General features: G+C 40.8%; 1 protein-coding gene and 1 pseudogene across 2 annotated transcripts; both read left to right on the top strand.

Moving 5' to 3' along the window:
- Nucleotides 1–342: 342 nt before the first annotated feature.
- On the top strand, nt 343–4396 carry tlr9 (toll-like receptor 9). Of its 2 annotated transcripts, XM_062427001.1 has the most exons (4): nt 343–454; nt 1101–2512; nt 2792–4073; nt 4190–4396. In XM_062427001.1, exons 1-4 carry the CDS (start codon nt 452–454, stop codon nt 4394–4396), a joined length of 2904 nt encoding a protein of 967 aa, XP_062282985.1. In that variant the 5' UTR covers nt 343–451. The 2 variants fall into 2 exon arrangements, with proteins under 2 accessions (XP_062282985.1, XP_062282984.1); XM_062427000.1 differs by having other exon boundaries at nt 1101–4073.
- A 3693-nt stretch (nt 4397–8089) lies between these two features.
- The window catches only part of LOC133987916 (ERC protein 2-like), a 128843-nt pseudogene continuing 111239 nt past the window's right edge, over nt 8090–25693 (top strand).

Below are 25693 nucleotides of genomic sequence, written 5' to 3'. Positions count from 1 at the left end.
GAAGCAGGTGATGAAGTGGTCTGACTTCCTCATGCTTTCATTAGAACTCACTCACTAGAATATAGGAAGTCATCCTGCTTTGTCCAAAAGTGATAAACCTTTCTTTCTCTGTCCTTTCTTCTGGTCTGTCTGTATTGTCAAACATTGAGTAATTCTGACTACATACAATCAGATTGGTTGTCTTTTAGGTCAATACTGTTTTAAAAATACGTTGTAGCCTGTGATGATGTGACATCTGCATCTGATGGCTCTTGTTTTAACAAGATGGGTCACATGATTTGCATCAGACTGCTGTATATATGACCACATGCTTTCACTTCTGCCTCAGACAATCCAGTTTCTACTTCCTGCACAGACTTGTGGATGCCCTTTTCAAACTATCCTCATATGGATTAAAGATTGCTTCATCTGGCTCCTTGTGTGAACGTTTAAGATACATGCTGGATCAGCAATGGTAAGTAAAATAACATTTATTTAGACCTTTCCCTCAGTATAAAAAATAAAATTATTTAAGGAATCTAACAAATCAAAGGTTGCTAGCAATCAAAACTGCAGTAAAAATAAGGTAGAAGATACAATCTGTCACTGAGTTTTTAATAAAAATGGACAAGGCAATATAAATATAGTGTGCTCATAAAGCAAGATTTAAAAAGGAAGATTTTAAGATAGCTAATTTCTTTAGCACTTTGTAGCTGCTTTAACAGTGGGATGCATAAGGTAAGTGTGTACGGGTAAATGAAAATGCACTGTATGATGCTTGATGTTATGTTACTTCGGACTTGATTTGCTTTACTCAGACAGCTGAATCGTCATCTGAGCTTGGGGCAAACTTTTGAATGTATTTTTGCACAAAAGAAGGATTGTGGATTTTGTCCCCCATCATTCACTATACATTGAAACTACATTAGAAAGGGGATCTTTTAACAGCCAGTATGAATAGCTGAAATGATTGCAGCAGCTGAAACGTATTCCAATGTACATATGGGTACCTCAGTATTATTTTAAGACAGATATGAAAAGTTGTAAATCTATCATTTTAATTTTCCTTACATTTCCAGCTGTCAAGAAACAACTGAAATTAATTTGGCTTCTTTTTTCAGGCTTTGTTGAAAAGTATCCTCATCCTCAGTCAGCTTCTTCCACTAGTGAGAACTATAAATACCATCTTCTTCCCATGTGACACTGATGTGAATACCACCACAGTGGACTGCTATGAAAGACCACTTACGCATGTTCCTCCCATCAAGTCTACCACGGTAGTGTCAATCAATCTAAGTCGGACTAAGATACAGCAAGTGTGGCAGCATGATTTCTCACATGTCCCAAACCTTGAAACCCTGGAAATGATGGATAATTGTCTGCCGGTTCACCTGAGAGCCTTAGTAGACCCCTCATGCAAAATGGAGATTCACAGAGATGCCTTTAAGAACCTATTAAAGCTTAAAATTCTGAACCTGTCAGGAAATAGTCTCACTTCCATACCCTTGTTACCAAAAAACCTAAAGGTTCTCGATCTGAAGAATAATCGTATATCCCACATTACCGAACCTTTAAATACTCCACATCTAGAGCATCTCTTCCTCTGCAAGAACTGCTTTTATGCAAACCCTTGCAACCAGTCCTTTTACATCAATGAGACAGTTTTCAAAGAGCTCCCTGAACTCACAAATCTCACTTTAGGGTATAATAATTTGACAACTGTCCCTAAAGGGTTGCCACCCTCACTGAAGATGCTGGATTTAAAAGAGAATACAATTATGGGAATCTTCGAAAGACCATTTGCCAATCTGATGCTCCTACAGCATTTGAATATTGAGTGGAATTGCCAGCGATGTGATCATGCAGCCAGGCCCTGCTTTCCTTGCCCACAAAATCGCCCTCTATTCCTGCATGCAAACTCCCTATATGCTGAGAATAGCTCCATCACATACCTAAGTCTGAGGGGAAACTCTCTGAAAACATTTCCAGAGGGCCTTTTCAGACCTTTGAAGAATTTGAAGAAATTAGACGTCTCTGACAATTTTCTGGCATATGCCATACAAAATGGTACCTTCTTCACAGAGCTGAAGGGCCTCACTTGGATTAGCCTCATCTATAACTATGAACCACTGAAGACATTTCAAAATCTGAGCCTTTCACCACATATTGGCAATATATCTGGTCTACAATATCTTCTTTTGAGCGGTAACTTTTTCCACACACTTTCAAGAGAGAGCCTTGAAGTTCTGTCCAAACTTCAAAATCTGAAGACACTAGAACTGAGAATGAACTTCATCAATACTTTTGACTTGAGTGCTCTGGAAAAGTTACGTTCTCTAAAAGTTATTGACCTCTCCCAAAATATGCTTAATTTCCTTCCATGCTGCCCAAGTCCATCATCTGAGATTATTTCACAGCAAAGCTGTCAGAACCAGAACTTGTATATGCATGAGCTTCTTAACCCACCCCTTATTATAGTGGATCGAGAAGTCACACATGGAAGTGACATCTGGGAATCCAACCAATCAAATGTGCTGGAAGTGTTGGAGTATAATGTGTCTCGATTTCCATCACTTTGGGAATTTAAAAACCTTTTTTGCCACAATAAGCTGACATTTGATTTGTCACAAAACGACATTCTGTCTCTTAACAAAGATGTGTTTGTAGGTATGGAAAATGCTGTCTGTCTAGACCTTTCCTTCAATTACATGAGCCAGACACTGAAGAAAGGGCTGTTCACTAGCATGAAAAACTTAGTTTTTCTTGATTTGTCATACAATAGACTTGATCTTTATCAGAAAGATGCTTTCAGTGAGCTTAAAACCACTCTGAAGGTAGTAGACATTAGTAATAATGAGTTTCATTTCAAAATGAGGGGTATGGGCCATCGGTTTGAGTTCATTCAAAACCTGACTAACTTAGAAGTCCTAAGTCTGGCAAACAATGGCATTGGGATGCGTATAGATCAAAGGCTGACCAGCAGCTCTTTGAAGTACCTCTACTTCTATGGAAACCACCTGGACATCATGTGGGACTCTGACAACAACAAGTACACTCATTTCTTCCAAAACTTGACAAACCTCATCTACCTGGACATCTCTAACAACGAACTGAAATCAATCTCACCAGAAGTGATGTGCAACTTCCCAGAGAGCATTAAGTTCCTCAGCATCAGTTACAATCTGCTGAACTATTTCCCATGGCTAAACATCTCAGCACTCAGCAATTTATATCACCTGAACCTGAGTCAAAACTTCCTATTTTATTTACCCCGTAAAGACATAGAATTTGGAGTAAATTTTTCCCTTTTGGACCTCAGTCACAATCGACTTAGTGTAATTCCTGAGGACTTTTTTAAACAGGCAAAATCATTGCAATATCTCTATCTCAACCACAATCAGATTAAAGAGTTGAACCATCAGTATCTCCCTGCCCCTTTTAAAAATGGTAGTGCCCTTCAGAAACTCACCTTGCATGCCAATCCCTTTAAATGTGACTGTGATACATCTTGGTTTGCAGACTTCTTACGTACTACTCCGGTTCAGATTCCTTATCTAACCATGCATATACACTGTCAATTCCCCGAGTCCCAACAAAGCAAGAGTGTATTGTCGATGGACCAGCGTTCCTGCCAGGACATATATGGTAGCGTAGCTTTCCTTGTCAGTTTCCTCTTGGCTGTGATATTCACTGTTCTGCCCCTGCTGAAGCATCTCTATGGATGGGATCTATGGTATTGCTTACAGGTGCTTTGGGCAGGACAGAAAGGCTACTCCCAGCTGGCTAGTAGTGATTCACAGTATCACTATGATGCCTTTGTGGTGTTTGACACCAGTAACCAGGCTGTGAGAGATTGGGTCTACAATGAGTTAACTGTCCATCTGGAGAACTCAGGTCACAGAAGATTTTGCCTTTGTTTAGAAGAGAGAGATTGGATTCCTGGGCTTTCATGTATTGAAAATCTGCACAGTGCTGTCTACAACAGTGTGAAGACTGTATTTGTGCTGTCCAGTGGTGTTAATGGTGGGGAGACAGTGAATGGTGTGATCCGCCAAGCTTTCTTCATGGTTCAGCAGCGGCTTCTCGATGAAAAGGTTTGTTAAATTAACTTCTTTTTTAAAGTGCATCTTGTGTATATATCTATCTACTTCTCTCTGAGTTGTTGCTATGTTTCCACAGCACAAAATTATTTATGATTTAATCCAAATAGGTTGATGTAGCTGTGCTGGTTCTGTTGGATGAGATGTTTCCCAAACTGAAGTACCTTCAGTTGCGGAAGAGGTTGTGCAGGAAGTCTGTGTTGTCCTGGCCGAGAAACCCGAGGGCCCAACCTCTTTTCTGGAATCGAATAAGAATGAACCTGTCATCAGATAACCTCAAATTCTATGACAACAACATGAGTGAAAGTTTTATATGACTCCCTTTGAACTGCTAAACAGCAGAAACAGCTAAATAAAAATATACCTTTTTTCCATCACCTCATTTTGGAGAATTTCTCGCTTATTAATACTATTATATCCATGATCTCTTTCTGACAACACTTGATTGATGTTTAATGTTAAATCTAAAATGTATAGACTCTTTCATGTAAATATTTTACTTTTAAAGATTGTATTTTGTTGCTTTATCTGATAGTTTGGTTGCTCTGTTGGTTTGAAATGCTATATTGTTTAAAAAAATAATTGACTAGTTGATTCTTTGAATTACTTCTGAGGTTTTTCCAAATTTTTATTGTTTTAAGGGTTTTTTATAGAGTTAATCCTTGTCTTAGAGAGTCTTTGCTGGTTAGGGAAGTGTTGCTGTTGTTAGCTGTAACGTTAATTGAGATATTGTACATTGTGCAAACTGATAATGGGCCATGTAAATAAACTTGTTTTCACTTGAGTAGCTTGATTTCATAAGTATTACATGTGGTAATGTTGTATTTCTGTATACCTACCCTCCTCACCCAGTGCCAATATTTCACTTCTCTTTATTTAGGTGTTGGGAGGAAATGAAACTGATCATAATCTCTTACAGGTTTCGGATGACTAACAACTGCATCTGCTGCATGCATTTAAAGTAAGAGAAGGCCACCTGTGATTTCTCAAGAAGTGGAAAACTTGGTACGAGTCTGTTCTATAGTGTCACCAATTTACTGGAAACATTAGAAAACCTGTAAGTTTTACTTAAGTAATTTTGCAGCCACTTATGAGTGAGGCGCATGCAAATATTGAAAGTTAGAACAGATTTGACCAAGAGAAAGCCTGCTGTGTGAGCAGTGCAGCTTACTGTGCTGTGCACTTCTTTTAACCTGTGGGTTGGGATCCCAATTTCCTTTTTTGTCTCATGCTCCGGAAATTCCATTTGACAAACAGAAGCCTCTGACCAAAAATATCTCCTCTGAGTTATATTGAGTGAATGAACAGTGAGATGAACAGCTGCAGTCCATTTCTAAACTTCTCAAAGAGGGCCCTTTCCTCAGGCCCTGTTGCATATAAGACACTAGCGGTGGTTAAGATACTGTAAAACTTTTATCCATCTAGTCATGTGATGTCATTTTAGATTCATTCTAATACTGTAAAAAAACAAAACCCAAAAAACCCTGATTCATTGGATTAAACAACTGATGGCTGTCAACATAGGCTATCTATTGTGTGGTCTGTATGAAGAAGTATTGTGATGCTCATCTATTGACATCATAACTGTACATTTTCAAAGTTGGTGTTCGTGCTGCTAAAACCTTGTGAGTGTCACACCCATCTGATGTTCATGTAGGTGTATGAAAAAATGCAACCCTCCAATCGCTGCTGCTCGAGCTGCCCCACCAAGCCGCGTAGGTCGCGCAAGCGCCAACTAGGGAGCGCGCGCCCACGCGGACTCGATGGCAGGACAGGTCATGAGAGAGCTGAGCCGATGAGATCATGGAGCCTGCGCCGAGGTCGGAAAGGGTACGTCTAGGACTTCACGGTGATGGAGAGGGGTCTATCCGGTAAGGCGAGAGCAGGGTGTCTCCTGCAGATCTGGACTTTCTGGCATTATCTGGCAACATTATTTAAACAAACGAAACTGTGTGCTTGCAGTTTGCGGTGCAGATTAATTATTATGTAAGGTACCAAGCTCGAACTCACGTAGCCGTGTGCATATGAGCAAGAAACTAATCCTTCATGCCGTGGTTGTAGTAGAATTATTCTGCTTCTGTGTCCAGTCTCTGCGGTCACATGCGCAACGACCGTTTTACTCGTGCCACCCATAAAATTGAGCGCGGTTGACTTGGTAGTTTTAACGTTATATTGGCAGCATGTTGAGCTTTATGAGAGGGGCTCGTATGTTCCGCATGTTATGCAAATCAACGCTGTTGCAGTAGGGATGGTGACTCGAGTTTTTTCTTCGCTGCAACAGCTGGCTGCCAACTCAGAAGTAAGTGGAGAAGCTTGGGGACCGGTATGAAGTGTTTTCTACTTAAGGCATTTTTATTTATTCCTTCAATTTTACATTTTCACCAGTCTGTGCTTTCTTTCTTGCCAGTTTTGTCGTCCGTTCCTTTTGGTCAGGGTGGGTTGGCAAGCAGGTCTGCAGCTGCGTAAACTGCCCAGTTACACTGACTTATGATACCTCAATTTACTCCTATAATGTCTGTGGACAAAGCCTCGATAGGAGTAGGCTAACATGTTTGCAGTTTCTTTGATGTAAAGGTTTTAAACATATGTGTGTGTTCACTTCCAGTCACTATTATTTAATTTTTCTAATCTAGATCTAAATGTAAAATTGTACCAAATGAAACACTGTCTCCATGGATCCGTCGATGGCACATAAAGCTGAATTCATTGTCTCAAACAAGGATGGATAAGGGATTGACAGCTATGTTATGACTGACAAGCAGATTTAACCAATCTCTCAGTTGCATCCTGACTCCCAGCACCCAATCCTCTTGGATTAGAGGAGGGATTATGAATTGGATTTGCCTCTGCTTTGCAGACAGTCCCCAATATCTGGTCCATCACGGACTTGGTTGTGCTTACTTTGATTCCCTGAGGATATATTTTCCTCACTTGTATCGCTGTATGGGTTTTTACACATTGAAGACAAAACATTACCTTATAAAACTGCATATGATATAGACATACATGCTTATTTTATTGTAATATGGGCACAGTCATAACATGCTGCACTTTTCAAGTATGATTTAGCCTATATTCCAAGCATCTAATTTTGTCCTCTATTTTTAGTAGAAGCCTAAGGTAGCAGTATGTCTACAGCCTTGATATAGACTGATGATGAGTTTTGCAAGTGTCCCAGAGGGATCATAGATAATAAAGACTGGTCTTCCAATTTCCTCTGCAGTCTGCCATGGCCATAGCTGATTACATTGTTTTGTTCACTGTTCCCTTCAGACCTGAACAGGCACTTGAATCCATGTGCTTTTAAGTGAGTAGATTTAGAGCTGTCCATGGTTCTGAAATGGTTGAGCTGGTCAGTCTCTCACCATCTACTGTGGTGACTGTGGAAGTGATCTGTACATAATGAGCAAAGGCCTTCAAGTAGCAGGTTTGTCAGTACCACTGAGAATCAAAAACCATAAAGTACTAAAGGATGGCATGGTTAGTTTAATTTGTAGCCTTGGTTACCTTTTATTTGATTAGATAGTTTCTGATTTAAATCATACTTTTATCAATTTTAGATCTGTATTTTTTGGGTTTGCTTTGGAGAAATACATGTTTATATTGCTCAAAGCAAAGTAACAAAAGTAGTTTTGGTATCAGCAAAGAAAAAGATAACTGATTCTGCTTGTGTTGTTTTTATTAAATATGATTTGATTGTTTTTCTCTCAATGTTTGTCTTACTTTTACTCGACTAGAATCCATGATGTCCTGCACAGTAGCTAAAACCACGAGACATCTGGCCTGTGTGTCTGGGAGCCCTGTAGCCAACAGTCACTGCCACTGTCTTCTAATAGGACTAAATGAGACTCAAGCCCTAAACAATCAGGGATGGACAGGTGAAAACTTAGATGCCAAGAGGTGGCCTTTATTTTAAACGTTGTTATTCACTCTGGTTCCATAAAGGGACATGAAAATATTAACAACCTTAACATTGTCCCCTAAGAAGTTGTCTTTTGCCATATAAAAAAATGCCTTTAAACATTAGAGCCAAGCCCACACAGAGCAAGCTGCCTGCTGGCTCAAAGAGCAGTGCGCACACTGATAGTGGTGCATCTCATTCACGCTTTTTAAGATCCCCTAAACAGGGGAAGGGCAAACAGGCTGTAAGTTCAGCACCAGGCTCCCGTTCAGGTCTAGAACCAGGATCTGTATCAGGTGGTTCCCCTGCACCAGCGCCTAAATTGGCTGGAGGTCAAGGGTCTGCGTCAAGGCCAGGTTCAAAGATCAAACCTCGCAAAACATCAGACAAAGGAGCAACTCATGGTTCAGCTACAGCTCCAGGGGGTAAAACACTGTCTATGGAGAACATCCAGTCTTTGAGCGCTGCCTATGCCACTTCAGGGACCATGTACCCCTGTGAACGGGATGCCTTGGAACCCTCTGGTGGTTACCCCAAAGGCACCATGACGCTGGGCAGGAGCACCAGCCGCTCCTCCTACACTGGCCGGACAACAGCTATGGGCAGCAGCCCAAACATCACCTCCTCTGGGCTGCATCAGCCGTCAGACAACTATGGAGACCAACCCTTTCTTTCTGCTGGGATGTCCAGTGTGCGGCGCCAGTCTGGGAGACATTCACAGGCACTGGATTCATCTGGACGGGGAGAGGCTCCCACGTTTGATCTCCAGGCTCAGCTGAGGGAGCTGCAGAGGGAGAATGACAACCTGAGGAGAGAACTGGATGGAAGTAGGGATGGAAGGACAGGCCCCAGCATGAACAATGTCAACTTCTGGAGTCCAGATTTAAAGAGAGACAAGGGGGTTAGGCGAGAGGACGGAGGGAGGTCCTCAGTTCTGAAGGACCATTACAGGACGAACCAAGAGGATGTACAGGTGAGAAGACTGACAAGTTAAAGAGTCTGTTCCATAAATATTACATTTCACTTTCCACTGGTCACCTCACCAAATGCTCAACAAATTCAGCATTCAACAGTGAGTCACTTTCAAACCAGTCTTTATTAGTCACATTTTTCAAAGGGTGGAAATCAAATTTTGAAACAACACTCTTTGATTTGTTCACTCACACATCACATTCAGACTTTTTGTGTTGACCCGCCCATCTCTTATGCATATCATACCTCTCCCACCATACCTTTTGTTCCTCTCTTCAAGGTTGCATAGAAAGGCTTCTGTGCAGTTCATGTGTAAAGACGTTTGCCAGGCTCGGCGCCGTCTGTGTTTCCATGGGAACATGCCCTTGTGGCAGCCATTAGCCAGATTCTAAAAACGCTCACAGCTACTCCTGAAGGAATAGTGACCAGTCTGTCCTGTGCCACCTCTCCCTGGAGTCTGTCCCACTCACTCTGACATGTTATCCATTTGTCTATCTTAAGGCTACTGTAGATCTCTGTGTTCTTCCCCTGTTTTCTGTCATGTTGGCCTCCTGTTTCTCCATTTGTCTTGTGTGGTATTTTACCTACTTGTTTCTCTGTGTTTATCTGGTGGAAAAGAAGTGGTATTTCTCTGTAGGAAAATATAGTGATAGTCTGTACAAGATATACTTCTTTAACAGTATACAGCTTGTGCAGTTTCTCTTGTATCTCTTGATCGCTCTCTCTCTCCTGCTTTTCACCTCTTACTCAAGCATGCAAAAAGTTTAATCATATCTGTACTTTTCCCTTGGACTTCTCCTTCTTGTAACCAAGGAGCCACCTCTGCATTTGTATTTATAGCTTTTTCATCTCACATTGTCATACAGTGTGAGGACACTGTGGCACACACACCTACACACATTCTTCTGATTCTAAAAACAAAAAAACAACGACCAAAAAACAAAACAAAACACAGGAAGTCTGAAACAGAATGTATTTGTTCCATCAGGAAAATAGGAACTTCAGTTTTCTTTATAGAGTTTCAATTAAAAAAAATGTGTCCTTCAATGAACAGAATGTTGTATGCAAAAATTGCACAATGATCAGCATTTATCACTATGGTTTTGTTCTTTAAGAGAAAGACTAATGCACACACAAGCGCTGTAGACAATGAATGTGTTTGCCACTGAAAATGGATCAGACCAGCCGATGTTACCAGTCTCTGTGCGTCTCCAGGTCCGAATTCACCCTGCCTGTAATAGATGGATGTATTGCACCTTCAGACAGACTCAGTGAATTGCATATTACATGTCTGTGATTGTTGGCCTATTTGTTTTTCCTGTACTATTTTCATACTGTCTCTTTACCTTAACCTTCTTATTCTGTCTTGCGCATGCATTTATCTACCAAAACCTCTTACGTTATTTTGCCTCTACATTTATGATCTTTGAACCCTTGTGTACCTTTAGATAATCAAACCATATATGCTTACATGTATTTGTGCACCATTTTTGTATTTTTATATGAAAAAAGGCTCCTAAAAAGCAATTTTATTAATGCAATTAAAACTGGCGTCGTAAAAATATTGAGGGGCAGATGCAATCCACCATTAGATTATAAAAAAGATCCTGCATGCTGTCCAAAGATCCATTAAATGCAGAAGTTATAATGCATCCTCCAGCCGTCATATGTAACCTGTAAAAAGAATGCTGATTTATCAGTTTTTGGTCATGCTGAACTCAACTGTCCTTGATCTCTCCCCTGCATTGTAATTAACACCATCTGTAATGTTTCTAGGGAGTTTAATATGAGTGAAGTTCATACAGAAAAACAATGTGGCATACACCAATTAGTAACATGTCCAATTTGAATATCACTTTGATAATGTTGTTGCTGTAGCCTAGTAAGTCAGTTTGCCTTGGCTGATATATCTTGCTAACAAAACACAATGTGAATCATCCATCTTAAAAAGAGCAAAGACCTTTAGGCGTTCCTTTGTCTCTCCCTCTTCTGTTCTGTCTTTCTCTTTCACTCTCTTTCTCCTACTCCCTTTCTTATAGACCTGCACACCTAAGGATAGTTTAGCGCCAGTTGATTATGAAAGCTGCATTGTTAGCAATATTGTTTGCTCATTAAATTTTTACCAACCCCAACTTTAACCTTTACTGCCTCTCACAATGTTCACTACACTATCATATAGAATTTTCAAAAAACTCAGAGCCCAGTTTCTATCAATTGAATAACTGTACCTCAAGCAGAAGATGTCATTATAACTCTTATCTGCTGTCACCTCACTCTCCTTTATCACCTTTATCCCCCGTCTGTCCAATCAAGTGATTACTTCTCCTTTTTCTTCTCCATTACCAATGTTTTTTGCCCTTCGAGACACACTGGGAAGAGTTGAGTGTGACAAGAAAACTTTGTAATTTGCATAAGGAATGTCACCTTTTCCCTCGGTGCAATGACCAGAGTTGTCCCCTAACCATCTGTTTGTGTGTGTGTGTGTATATCTATGTGTGTGTGTGTACTACATATGTATTTCTGTCTACAGTCTCAATGGTGTGATTGTGTGTGTGTGTGTGTGTGTGTGTGAGAGAGAGAGAGAGAGAGAGAGAGAGAGAGAGAGAGAGAGAGAGAGAGAGAGAGAGAGAGAGAGAGAGAGAGAGAGAGAGAGAGAGAGAGAGAGAGAGAGAGAGAGAGAGAGAGAGAGAGAGAGAGAGAGAGAGAGTGTGTGATTGTGTGTGTGTGTGTGTGTGTGTGTGTGTGTGTGTGTGTGTGTGTGTGTGTGTGTGTGTGTGTGTGAAGGATTGTCCACCCACTCTGACTTGATATTCAGTGCTATCGTGTTGCATTGATTATCTGTGCTCACCCTCGCCTCCCTCCTACATCTCAACTCTGTGTCCTTGGTGCCGTCCACCTTCTGGACTCGAGCTGAGGAGTCACAATATGTGAGGAAAAATTGGTAATATCTTCACAGAGATGAAAAGCTAGGTATTTAACTTCCATTTAGTGTTTGCATCAATTAATCCTTTACACACTCTATATGCTGTAAGGTGCCATGTTTGTTTCTCTCAGATTTTTCCTCATTTGTTTGATTTCCTTACAACCTTTTCTTACTGCTCAATCATCAAGAATGCTCAGTGTCCATGGTTTCAAGCAAGCTGTGTATGTAAATTAGCATATTGTATTTTGTATTACTTTGTTTTGCAGCATGTGGTAAAAGCAGGAATGCTGTGTGAAATGTGTTGTTCTCCACAACACTTTATGGGTAGCTTATTTGTATAGCTTAGTATAATTTTCCAAGTGATAAATGTATTGAACATTTTTTCAGCCATTGCCCCTTAACCTTTTCAATCTTGCTAATTCACTAATGCGTCCATCTTTAAACATTCACATTCACACACAGACAAACATTTTTTAAACCCACCAAAACAAAAACAGATCGCAATTTAGGACAATTTCTGATGTCTTTAAATCTCATGCCATGCTGCATTATCCTGCAAATTTCTTGGCTGCAGCCATTGGAGATTATTGATTTATCAATTCATTTTTCAAGTAATTATTGAGTGGCACAATAAGAGTGGGTCCTTGTTAGGCTCACTGCTTTTAGGTTTGGAACTGTCACTGATTCTTTTTGAGGTACTCTGTAAATTTGGAAAATTGTCATCCCTTTTGTTTACATGAATTGCAAATTTGTTTTCATCTGGAACACCATCACCATTCATTCTGTCTTTCCCTCCTTTGAAGTTCATCTCACTGCAAGCAGACATATGCCATTTGTGCTTTCAAGCATAGTACATTCTATTATTCTCCCTGTGTTTAGAAGAGAAATGTTGCCTCCTCATGGCCAAAATGTGTAACCATCGCCCCAAAAGCTTTCTAAACTGAGAAGACTGAAGTATTTTACACAGTAGTTTTGATATTTGGAGGATCCTTTCCATTTTGCTTTCTCTTTGGGCTTTATGCATGTGTGTGTCTTTCTTATGTCACATTTTTATGCTGCAGCTTGGGGATATCAGAAGAAACAAGGTCTGTTTTAAGTACCCCATCATATATTTTCTTTATTCGTGTGTGTAATAAGTTAATCAGTGTTTTATACATGTCGATACATGACTGCTGTGTTTGTTACTGAATAAATTTTATCATTCTCTTCTTTGTTTGTAGCAGCTTCCATTAACAGTTCAGGAGCTTCAGGAGGAGCTGAGGGCTCACAGGGAGATGAACAGTCGTCTGCAGCACCAGCGACAGCAGGGAAACACTGGCTCCAGTCGAGAACTCCGTATGGACCAGGAACACAGGGGGGCCCTCAGCCCTGGCCCCAGTCCCAGACAAAGCCCCAGCAACCTCCACAGTCCTGGACCAAAGAATAGCCCCAGAGCCAGCCCATCCAACACCTATAATCCGAGGCAACAGGAAGCTGACATCATCATTCACAGCCCTGGTTATGGCTGTAATACTGCAGTGGCCACGCAGAGAATCAGCCCAGCCAACACCCTTCAGCCTGGGCCGAGGACCAGCCCAAATCAGCCCCTTTACAGTCCCAACCAAGGTCCGCTGTCAGTTCCCAGCTGTAGTTCAGTGCGGCCCTGCAGCCCCTGCCAGGTGCCCGGGTGTGACGGCTTCTCCTCACCCCCTCCTCTGGATCCGTCAGAGGAGAATTTCTTCCGCCTGCAGTCGGAACACGAGCGCCAGGCCAAGGAGCTGTTCCTGCTGAGGAAGACCATGGAGGAGATGGAGCAGAGAATCGACTCTCAGAAGCAGACGCTGGGTGCCAGGGACGAGAGCATCCAGAGGCTGCTGGAGATGCTTCAAGGCCAAGGTCAAGGTCAGGGACACTGGGGCCGGGGACAGAGAACAGGCATCATAACTATGGCGGCGCAGGAGGCTGAAGCCCAGCTGGAAAATATGCATGTGAGAGAGGTGTGTGTTTTTCTATATTTTCTATATCTATTTTCTATATTTTAAGTGTTTATATAATTAATAGTTATGTATCTAAAACATTTGTCCATATTATCAAAGTAATTCTAAAAAAAGGACATGGTAGTATGTCAGCATTTATCATTTATCATCTATCACTTGAATAGGATCATGGGAGTTTTTTATATTGTGAATCATGATACACAATTGCTTTGTGTTATTAACACAGTTGCCTGTGTTAATAACACAAAGCAATTATTAAGCCAGATACAAACCTTCGTACAGTCTAGTGCATGAAGGTAAAAAGAAAACCAAGACTGCATGGGATTTTTGATACCAAACACATTGTCATATGAATACATGATATGTTTGTTTTTTCCATGACATCACTTAAATGCATACATGATCTTTTAGTTTTATGTATATGTTTTAATTTGCATATTAATTTATGTGATTAATTAATGATTTGCATGCATTTGTGTGTATGTATGTATGTATGTGTGTGTGTGTGTGTGTGTGTGTGTGTGTGTGTGTGTGTGTGTGTGTGTGTGTGTTTGTGTGTGTGTGTGTGTGTGTACGTGTGCGCCTATTATGTAGAGTGTTGGAGCAGAAAGCAGCTCAGCAGGTCTTATCAATGGGCCAGATTAACATACGGAGAGCCCTAAGCCTGTGTTCAGCCATGCAATTTTACAATCTGACTCTGTTTGTTTGTGTGTGCCTGTGCATGTGTGTGTGTGTGTGTTCCTTGGTATTCACATGTTCATATGGCAGTTGTCTGTGCATTGTACATGACATTTACAGTATGTGGCATAGAGGGCCCTTATGTACAATGCAACTGTAAAATTAAAAAAAGTTTTATTGATTGAGAAAAAATAAAAGTGGCAGCCCTCCAGTGTGTAGTGGTGTAGCAGTAGCACAGGTGTGTCTGTATCCAATGCAGGAGGACTCGCAGTAGGCTGCTCTGTGCTCCTCACTCCTGCCTTGTTTATTTTTAACTCCTAAATCTTCTTAGCCCTTAATTTCTCTACCTCTCTGTCATTGTGTGTGTTTGTATGTTGTGTGTCTGTGAAGGCCTTCACTATTGTTTGTGTCATAATGTTCCTGTTTTTCTGCCTATGTGTTGTTCGTATGCCTCTATGTTTGCAGTGTCTAGTCAGAATGATTGCATGCGTGCATTTGTGTGTGTATGTTAGCATGCGTGCACATCTGGGGCCTGTCGGCTTAGCGTTTCTAGCAAGGACACTCCCTCTCTGGGCTGCCGGTGGCTGATGGGATATCAACCCATGCTGGGTGTTTGGTCACTGTGGTGATTTTGTCAAAGAGGAGTGTGGGTGTCTGAGCCTATGCTAATGAAACCATTCCTGTGCATGTGTGTGCCTGTGTGAATGTTTGGGACTTAACCATGCTGTGTGTGTAAGAGGTGAGTACCTGTTCACACACACTCTCTGTGTCGTGCTATTTTTAACTTCTTGACAGCTTAACACATACTGTGTGTGCTATGGTGGAGGGGTTGATTGGTACTGAGAGGTGAGAGAGAGAGTGTGGGAGAGATGGGAGAAAGAAGTGTTTTTCTAACGTAGAAAAACAAGCTGTGTTTGTCTGAATATTAATGCATGATTAATGAGGGAAAACACTCTGACCGCCCTGATTGAAGAGAGAGGTGATTGTTGTTCTTTCGTTTTTCCCCTCCCCTCCTTTTGGCCTCCTCTCCACTGAGGTTGAGATGGGGCTATGAAGTATGTCTCTCTCTCTCTCTCTCTCTCTCTCTCTCTCTCTCTCTCTCTCTCTCTCTCTCTCTCTCTCTCTCTCTCTCTCTCTCTCTCTCTCTCTCTCTCTCTCTCTCTCTCTCTCTCTCTCTCTCTCTCTCTCTCACACACACACACACACACACACACACACACACACACACACACAAACACAGAGGGCAGGCAGGTTCGTTTGCACAGTTTGATGTGTTGACTTGAGCTTCAGTGATTAGAGCTCAAATTGCAGTTAGTGACCAGTAACCTTGCTTAAAGTGAGAGAAGCTCATTAGTTCATATGCTGCAGAGCTATTTGTAGGTTTTTATTGTGTAGATTGTGTATCAGACATCAGAGGTTAACATTTATAAGTAAAACTGTGCATGGTTTATTCCATATAAAATAAAATATGTTGGTATGTTTTCATATTATTTTAGAAGCACTTAAATAATACTAAATGTGTCCTAAGATCAACATATGGTTTTGTAGAAATTGTAATGAGGAGCAGGAATAATGTAGTGTTCAGTCAGGAACACTCGTCATAGATTAAAGCATTTACTGCAACAAATGGATATCCAGTTTTGCCTGGCACTGATGGCTCCACTCTAAAATGCTCTTTTGGTTAGCCAAGCAGGATGCAAAGCTAAAACAGGGAGCGCAATGCAGAAAAACCCATGGGTATACAAGAGTGGGCCCAAAGCAAGAATTAAAGCATTGAATTACAATTTAATCTTTGAGACATGTTAGGACTCTGAACTAGAAAGGTGGAGACAAATCTTTGCCAGCATCAGCGGCATTGTGTGGCAGGGATCATTGTAGAAGGGAGTCATATTTAAATCGGCCGCTTTGTTGTGAGAATGGCTGTGATTGGTGTGAGACTTATTAGGAACGCTGATTCTATCAGTGGGCTGTCAGCGGATTACAGCTGGGGCGTATGACTTCTGTGTCTTGCCTGAATTTACACCGTGGTGGATTTAGTGAAAAAATGCACTGTTCAGTTTAAAAATAATAGTAATAATAATGAATAAAATAATTAAAACAAGCAATAACAAATAATGATCATTACAAAAAAACAAAAAAAAAACATATAAATAAAATATATATATACATAAAAAAATGTAAACAAAAAAACAAAACAAAAAACGTTAGGGTTAATCTGAATATTTCCTGGCAATTGAGCAACTGTTGCATAACTCTAAATTATGAATAGAGGGCAAGAATAATAACTGTCATTATTCTGTGTTTTTAAATTACTTCTGACACTTTCAACATTTATCAATCAAAATGTTTGTCTGTTTTACATCCAAGCACAGTTTATTAACATTGTGGTAAAGAATGATCAAGTTGTCTGTCTGTTCAATGCTTTCATCAGTTTGTGTGGAGTTTGAGTGTCAATAGGTTGTCAAATTAAGTCTCCATGCAGTGATTTAACTTTGAGACACAGCCTTCTTCCTGTGAATGTCTCTCGCCGTTGTTTATGTGTCAGAGTGGTAATTTAGCCTTACACTTGCACTTGTCATAATTAGCAAAGGCAGGGCTGTCATGGTAGTGCTGCTGTTGCCTCTATTAGGGGGCACTACTCTTAGTTCTTTTGATTAGCTCCAAAGGAAGCCAGCCCAACTGTCTTCCATTACAGCGCCTATTACTCTATTTTAAATGACCCAGCTTGTTCAGCTTGAGTTAATAATAAATGCCTCCATTTTCAGTTCCTCTCCTTTTATTTATCCTTCAGACATGAGTGAGGGTAGACGGGGGGCCCTTTTTCTATTCTTTTCCAGTATTAGGAAAACTTATTATGTTTATATTTGCATTTATATGATCTTAATTTTGTTTTTGAATTTCCCAAATTCTCACTGAAGGGCTTTTTGAATCGAAGATGGGTGTAAAAATGTGAGTGCCCATGTACGTTGCAAATTAGAGAAGGGTCAAGTCAAGGTCCACAGAGAATGGAAATCTCTTTTTGTCCTTTCCAATTTTTCTCACCATTGTACCACTCATGACTTACAGACCATGGCCAGATGTGAAGTTAGTTGAACCAGCTGTCTGTGTTTATGTCTGGACGGTATGCTGGTGTGCAGTATGTATGGATATACAGCTCACTCCATCACTCCTTCACCTGCTGATGTATGTTGTCAGGGGATGGTGTGTAGTCTGGTGCTCTTGCTTGTGTTTTCTATTCAACTTTGTCAGCTGTCAGACTGTCTTAGCTGCACAGACAACTTAGAGACACAGTAACATTTATGTCAGCGAATTCACTTGGCAATTGAAATAGAAAGATTACACTTCACTTACACAATGTCGCCATCATTTGTTAAAACAGTGTGGAATCCACATGTTAAGAAGTTTATATGAGTGTGGCATATGAGCTTTCATTTCTTATGTTTACTGTACATTTCTTCAGTACCAGCAATATCCACAAAGTGGCAGTGTTCAACAAAAATTTAACTATTGTGTCCATTACGTACCATAACCCTAAGTTATGTGTGATGGCACACACACACACACACACACACACACACACACACACACACACACACACACACACACACACACACACACACACACACACACACACACACACACACACACACACATGCTGAGAGGCATAAATCTGGGCCTAATCGACTCTCCCCAGCCGCCAGGTCTCTGTAGACCCAATAATAACAGCCGTTCCACTGGTCTGTTCCTGCCCAGTCCTGACCTGCTGCCAAGGGCGAGCACACACACATGCACACACACACACTATGAGATTTTTACTTGGAGATGGCATATCTACTTTCATATGTATCGTACTGCAGATTTGACGTCGTCCTCAGGGGCTCTGAATAGAGTTAAGGCCCCTAAGACTGGGTATGTAGCATTGCTCTACTGTTAAGGGCAAAGCACGTATGGCTCCCCTGTTTTTCTATAGTATGACTGGCTTCAGAAGTCCTGCTGCTGTTTTTGGCAAACGCTCTATGTCTATCCCCCCCGCAACCCACCCTCCCTCTCTTAAACACTGATAAAACTTCAGAAATTCAACTTTTTAAACCTTTCTAGCACCAGCATGGTTAAAAGTGGAAGCTTATGTCAGCAAATCAGTCTTTTTTTAAATCCCTTTCCTGCTTTTTCTTTTTGCTCACTTTCAAAGTTTTTTATGTCTTCTCCTCTCCCCTTTCTCATCTGCTTGTCTCTCTTTGTATGTTTGTCTGTCCATCCACATTTCCCACTCTCTCTTTCTTGCTCCCCAGACTGATATGCTATCTGCTGTGATTAGGTTAATTGGTAAAAGGGTGGGCTTTTTTGGGCTCCATTCTTGATTGACTACTTTCAGCCTCCACTAATGAAGCCCCCTCTCGACTAACATTAGAAGACCACTGTAAATACCATCGGCAAACACACACACACACACACACACACACACACACACACACACACACACACACACACACACACACACACACACACACACACACACACACACACACACACACACACACCAATGCTCCCTTCTCCCCACCACACCCCAGGAACCACATACTCGCCACGCTCTGTTGATCTCCCAGAATGTTTGAGCGGAAAAGTTTATCGGGACAAAATTACACCCCTCAAACCTTCTCCTCACCCCCTCCACCCCTCTTCCCCCTCCTTATTTCTCAGCAAAGCTTTGATTCCCTCAGATTAGACTTTTGTCTTTTCAAACAGCCCTTTTAAGCCATTGAGCTGATAGACACATTTTCACATTTGTGGCAAGCAAATGTGTTTCTTTTTTTTCCCTCCCTTTTTCTCTCACTGATGGAGAAAGGATGGGATTGTGATTGATGAATATGTGTGTGTGTGTGTGTGTGTGTGTGTGTGTGTGTGTTTGTGTGTGTGTGTGTGTTGTGTGTGTGTGTGTGTGTGTGTGTGTGTGTGTGTGTGTGTGTGTGTGTGTGTGTTCTTGTCTGTGCGTGGTGTACATGACACCATTGCCTTCAGGCTAGAATTGAACTTTTTGACCGTATCCTTCTCTCAGGATGCCAGCACTTATTGCTATATTGTTACTTTTGATCCTATTCATTCCATATGCTCAGTGCTCTGACACATGTGGAGCAGAGATGACAGTCTTTGATGACATGCTCTCTTGCATGACTTAATTTCCCCCACTCAGTTTTGAGAACTGTACTCTTGACCGTTGATAAGGAGTTAATATACACTCTTTCTCAGAGGGACAGATAAATACTTAAATGTGCGCAGGCAGACAAAAAGACAGATAAGCACACACACACTCACTGTAACACATTAATACATTTATGGTCAATAGAAGATTAGGGTTGTGGCAGCAGTGGGCATGCCAGTCTGTGGGAGGCATGCTCTGACAGCAGTAATCCCCTCTTTATCCACAGCTGACATGGACAAGAGGATAAGAGCCTGGTTTACAACTCACTGGGAAAAACTGGGAAGAATGGGAGAAATGGGAAATCATGGAAACCTGATGCCACGATCTCCCTTTATGTCTCTTCATACATTACTAAATCAGTCATGTTTGAGCCCTCAGACTGATGAATAATATTAATGAATACTGTTGATTTTATTTCACTTTCACTCTCCTTTTATCCACCTGTAACTTGGGACTGTGTTGCAGTACCACAAGTGAAAGAGACAATTTTTCAGTGCCCCTGCTGACCTGTACATTTTCCTCAGAGATGCTACATATTAAGCATTAGTCAGTGTATGCATGTGTGCTTGCATGCTTGTCTGTGTTTTTGTAACCCTTTTGTGTACCATAATTGGTTATCCCAATTTAATATGGGCTTTTGCATTCCATTGCATTGTTAACCCTTGCTGAACTGAGAAACTCCACTGAGCATGTTGCCCCTTTTCCAGCAACAGTCTATAACATAATCAGGCAGCTCCATACTGTACATTCATCCTGGAGCTTCTTAGTATTACAATAGTTTTCCATTGTTGACCATTCAGGAGGACCACTGGAGCTGTTTTTTCATTGTTCACACACTGATACCTGCACAGAGAGGGTTTTTTGGTGAGTGATGATAGCAGATATAGTATCTTCTCTTTTCAACCAGACTCAGAGTCTACAGGTGGATGTTCGGGTGATGCTGAGGCTGATTGAAACAAAGCAGCAGCAGCAGTGATAGTTGTGGAGATACTAATACAGACCAATGAGGCAATGACAGAATAGGCAGTAAAGGGATAGCTGTGCATTTTTGACAGTTTAAATCATCTTTTCCATGGGTATGTTGGATAGGTGTTGCTGAAAGTAGGCCATGTCGCATGTGAATGTGTAAAGTGTAACTTGCCCACAGCTTTTGCTCCATTTTTTTGTTGACACTCATTTAGGGAGCTCTATATAAGTGGTGATATTCTATTTCATTACAGTATAATGAAGGCATTTCTAATACACAAAATAGTACAACATAATGCAACCAGGAAATGGTTGGTCCAGATATCAATTTGAAATGTTTCTAAATATTGCAGGACTCATGCTCCATGTAGTTGAAGCTCTTTCAATTGCAATATTGTTCTTTCTCTCAAATGGACTTGGCCTAATATCCCAAATGTGTGTGTGTGTGTGTGTGTGTGCCCACTACCTTGAATGTGTGTGTGCTTTTTTTGTATGCATGGTTGTAGGTCAGAGCTACCATTAATTATTGATGAAGAAACTGAGCGCATGTGCTGGCAGACAGTGTTGCTCAGCAAGAGCTTTAGCGTGCCAGAGACATCTGCGAGAGAGACACAGAAAACAAGTGAGATATAAGAAATAGCAGATTAAAAGAGTGATAGAGACAGATTCATATGACCTATAGCTGACTGTGTCTCAGAAAGACTAAAAAGAAAGAGCACAGTATAGAAACACAAGCGTCTGCTGTGTGAGACAGTAAGAAGTCCTCGGGAGAGCATCAAACCAGGAACTAGCTTAAAGATAATAGGAAAAGTATATTTGAAAAACAATATTTTCTTAGTGATAGTAGAGGATAATGCAGCATTTTTTCAACAAAGGATAACTTAAGAACAATGTAGTAAAAAGGACAGGTGAGGATAGAAACTGGGACTGGTCAGACTCAACAGTGTATCGTTTTAAGTGGCTCTGAAGCCGTGGGTGTTAGTGAGTGTTAAAGATGATGAGCCGCCAGGCTTATTTTTACCGGGTCCCTCCTCAGGAGCTTCATCGGCGGAACCAGCTCCAGGCCGATCCGGCCAAGACCAGGGCTCTGCAGACTGTTATTGATATGAAGGTAGGACTTACTGTGAATTTTGAACTGTCAAGAGCAGGCAACATTTTAGGTAATAATTTGCTACATGGGGTGAGTGTGTGTATCAGTTCTCATCTTCATAAATATCAGTGTTTTTGATTTTTATAACACCAGCAGCTGTGGAGAATGTGTTGATTTGTCAAACAAATTTGGGATCAGTGAGGGTTAAAGCTGCAGTAGACGTTGTGAAAAAAAAGTTGATATCTGCTATTGTTATCCTGTTTCAGCAGTGTACTTTGCTCTTCCAGTTGCAGGATGATTTCTAGTTTAGTTTGATATCACCTTCATACCAACAAATTATTGATGAGCACTACTGTAATGTTAGTACTAGTTGAGGATATGGCTCATTTGTAAATGTAGACACAAAACATACATGCACAAACAATGTAAGAAACATTGTCTTACTCTTGCCTTGTGTCTGTATGGCAGCCATGCCCAAGTAAAGTCCATTATTGGCCCATGCAAATTTGAGCACTTATTCAATTTGTTTCAAATGTCACATATGGAAGCTTTCACTCTCATCTCAGCCCTTTGAAGTCATCAGAGCTTTGAAAAATGCAGTTGACTCCACATGTGTCTGCGTGCACACCCACACACAACGCATATTTAGTGTTCATTCAGCAAACTCTTGTTCCAAAAGTGGCTCCTTTACAGCAAAACCACAGTTGTTTTTCACACATACTTTGTGATTTGTCTGCCTATTAACAAACTGCACATGTGCTAGCCTAGGATGCCCAAAGTGTGTTAAATGCAAAACCTGACTGTATTAATTAGGAACGGCAAAACGAACATTGCCAGAGGGATTAGACATATGAAAGGTGTGAGAGAGTAAAAAAGTCAGAGAGATACAGTAACAGTAACAGTGATGCTGATGATGTGGACGAGATATTTCCCTGCATTGGTGATAAATAAAACTGTCTCCTGTTTTGCTATTTGAGTATCGATACAACTAAGAGAATAGTGCATGTTCTTTGTCCTGTGAGCATGTAACGTTGATCCTTCTTGTTCCAGTGTCTTTGTTGCCTGTGATGCCGCTTGTCTCTAAGTGGTGTATATTTTCGCTTTGTGATTACAGAACACCTCCCCCCCTTTCTGTTTTGATCCTGACGTTATCTGGCAGGTACAGTAATGAGTGCTGATCTCTTGATCCTTCTGTCAGCTCAACATGGGCTACAAATATACAACATTTTTCCTCTATCCCTATCATAAATCCCTCCCTGGGTTGGAATTCAGCAGTGTCATGTAGTTCATGTTACAGCGGTTCTGAGGCGCAGATTTTATTATTATTATTATTATATGTCAATATTATGTATTCATATTGTTCGGAATTTGGTTTTTGATTTTACTCTGTGTTTTCTTTTGGTTTTGCCTTATTTCTCTTCCTCTGGTTGATATTTTTCTCTTTTAGCTCTGGAGTGGAAACAGATAGCAATCAATTATTATCATACAGAAACCAAAGGGAAGTAATGGAAATGATTCAATAGCATAGACATTGGGTGGGCCTTTTGTATTGTATTGTATGTGTGTGTATGTGTGCTTTGGGTAAGGTGGCTCTATTCCACCAGATGCCTGAATGTCCCACCTTGACTGTTTTTGGAGTCAACAAGAAAAATCAACATCCTTGCATATACTCTTTCCGTGTGTATTTGATTGTGTGTATATATATATATATATATATATATATATATATATATATATATATATATATATATATATATATATATATATATATGTATGTTCAGGATGGTACATGAAGCACTGTGTTCTAGGCATGGCTGATGTCAGAGGATGTAATAGAGGTCAGATGCTTACATGTTGCCTGTGGTTTGTGCTGATGGCATCATGCAATCTGCTTCCATTTATTCAATTACCTTTCTCTTCTGTTCCAAGGTTTAGCATTTAACGTATGTCTGAACTCATGCAGCCAAACAACCTCAGGACCTGTCTATGACAGACCCTTCCATTCCCTCATAGATACTGCAAAGGAAAACATCTTGGCTGTGCACAATTGCTTGCCTAGATATTGCCTCTGTTTTTCCATGCTTTCTAGTCAAACACTGGGCTATACATTAATAATCTAGATACAGAATTCCATGAGGTCTTTTCTGAATACGCTGTTGGGGCTGTTAGTGCTGTTTTGGGATCTTGTGTTTTTCATATTTCCATATTGCAATGGGTTATTTTGTTGCTAGTCCAAAGTTCAATCAGTGTCTCAAATCATTCAGTTTTAATAAATGTCATATAGTTAGTTATATAGTTGCCAGTTATCTTTTGTACAACCTCCTTGAATTGATGTGATGATAAGTAAAAATAACAGGTCAATATTCTTCTTCAGATCAACAACATTTTTTCAACCTCTCTTCCTGTATTTGGACTCTTATGCATATTTATTTGGATAAATAGTTAATAGATCACTAGATACAAAAATCATTTTTTAGTCAAAACATGTAAGACAGGTACGCCCATATTAAAGTCCAAAACTCAAGTCTAATTTTTTGCCTGCCTATGTTGCTGGTGCAGGACACCAAGATCTCTTCCCTGGAGAGAAACATCCGAGACTTAGAGGATGAGGTCCAGATGTTAAAGACCAGCGGCCTGCTGCACTCTGACGACAGACAAGATGAGCTCAAGCAGGTGGAAGTCTACAAGAGCCATTCTAAATTCATGAAGACTAAGGTAGACCCTCTGCATGCTACCTGAGACTACGCCACATTGCATAACCTGAGTGATGCATGTCAGTCTTAAAAAAATAAATAACAACTGGAACTGTAATATGCATGTCTCTTGTCTCCATTGCATGCTCTTGTGGATCTAAGTATATATTGAGATTTTAATGCCAAACTGAATAGTACAGTATGTTGGCTGTTTTTGAGGTTCTTAAGCTCCTGTGTTGCATGGATACCAAGGACTCCTACACTTCTAAATGTGTTCCTTTATATCTACTTTGGCTGTTATTCCAGTGATTTAAAAGTTTTCTTGCTTTCCTATGATGTTATTGTGTGCCTTATCCACCTTACCTGAGTGATGACTGAGCATTGCATTGCTCTCCTTACTGCTGAATGTCCTGAAGGAGCTAACTCAAGCACTATATCAACTCACAGTGCAGTGTGTCTGTTTACTGTCCTACCTTCCGTTAGCAGAAAGACTTTAAGAAAAGCATAACTTAGAACCAATCTTACTGATTTATCCATTGGCACATGTACACCAGTGCACAGACTTACATACACACACACACAATCACACTCAATTCTAGCCTGAAGGCAATGGTGTCATGTACACCACGCACAGACAAGAACACACACACACACACACACACACACACACACACACACACACACACACACACACACACACACACACACACACACACACACACACACACACACACACACACACACACACACACACACACACACACACACACACACACACACACACACACACACACACACACACACACACACACACAATGAACAAAAATGCAAGACCCACGTTGAAAAATGTAGTTTAAGGTTACAGAGAGTTTCTAGCTGAGTTTCCATGATGGCTGAGGCTGATGAGAAGTGCCTCATGTGAAACAGTTTTTCTCTTTGGTTCATTAATGGTGCTCTTTGTAGGCTCCGTTTGTCATTGCATTGAGGAAGTTCCTGATGCAATCATAAAAGAGATGTTTTTTTATGAATGGGGCTTACAGTGACAGAGGAAAGAGCTCTCTCCTCACTTGTACTGACCTGCGATGATATACATCACAGTGATGGCCCCGACTCGCTCTCCCATGTCTCATCTTTCTGCATACAGTCACACAGAAACACAGAAACACACCATGCACACGGATATGCACAGGCACATAGATTCATTTTATATCCTTGAAG

This window comes from Scomber scombrus, chromosome 10, assembly GCF_963691925.1.
Source record: "Scomber scombrus chromosome 10, fScoSco1.1, whole genome shotgun sequence".
Taxonomy (NCBI): Eukaryota; Metazoa; Chordata; class Actinopteri; order Scombriformes; family Scombridae; genus Scomber; species Scomber scombrus.
Note: the sequence above shows the minus strand (reverse complement) of the source record. Positions and strands in the feature narration are given on the sequence as shown.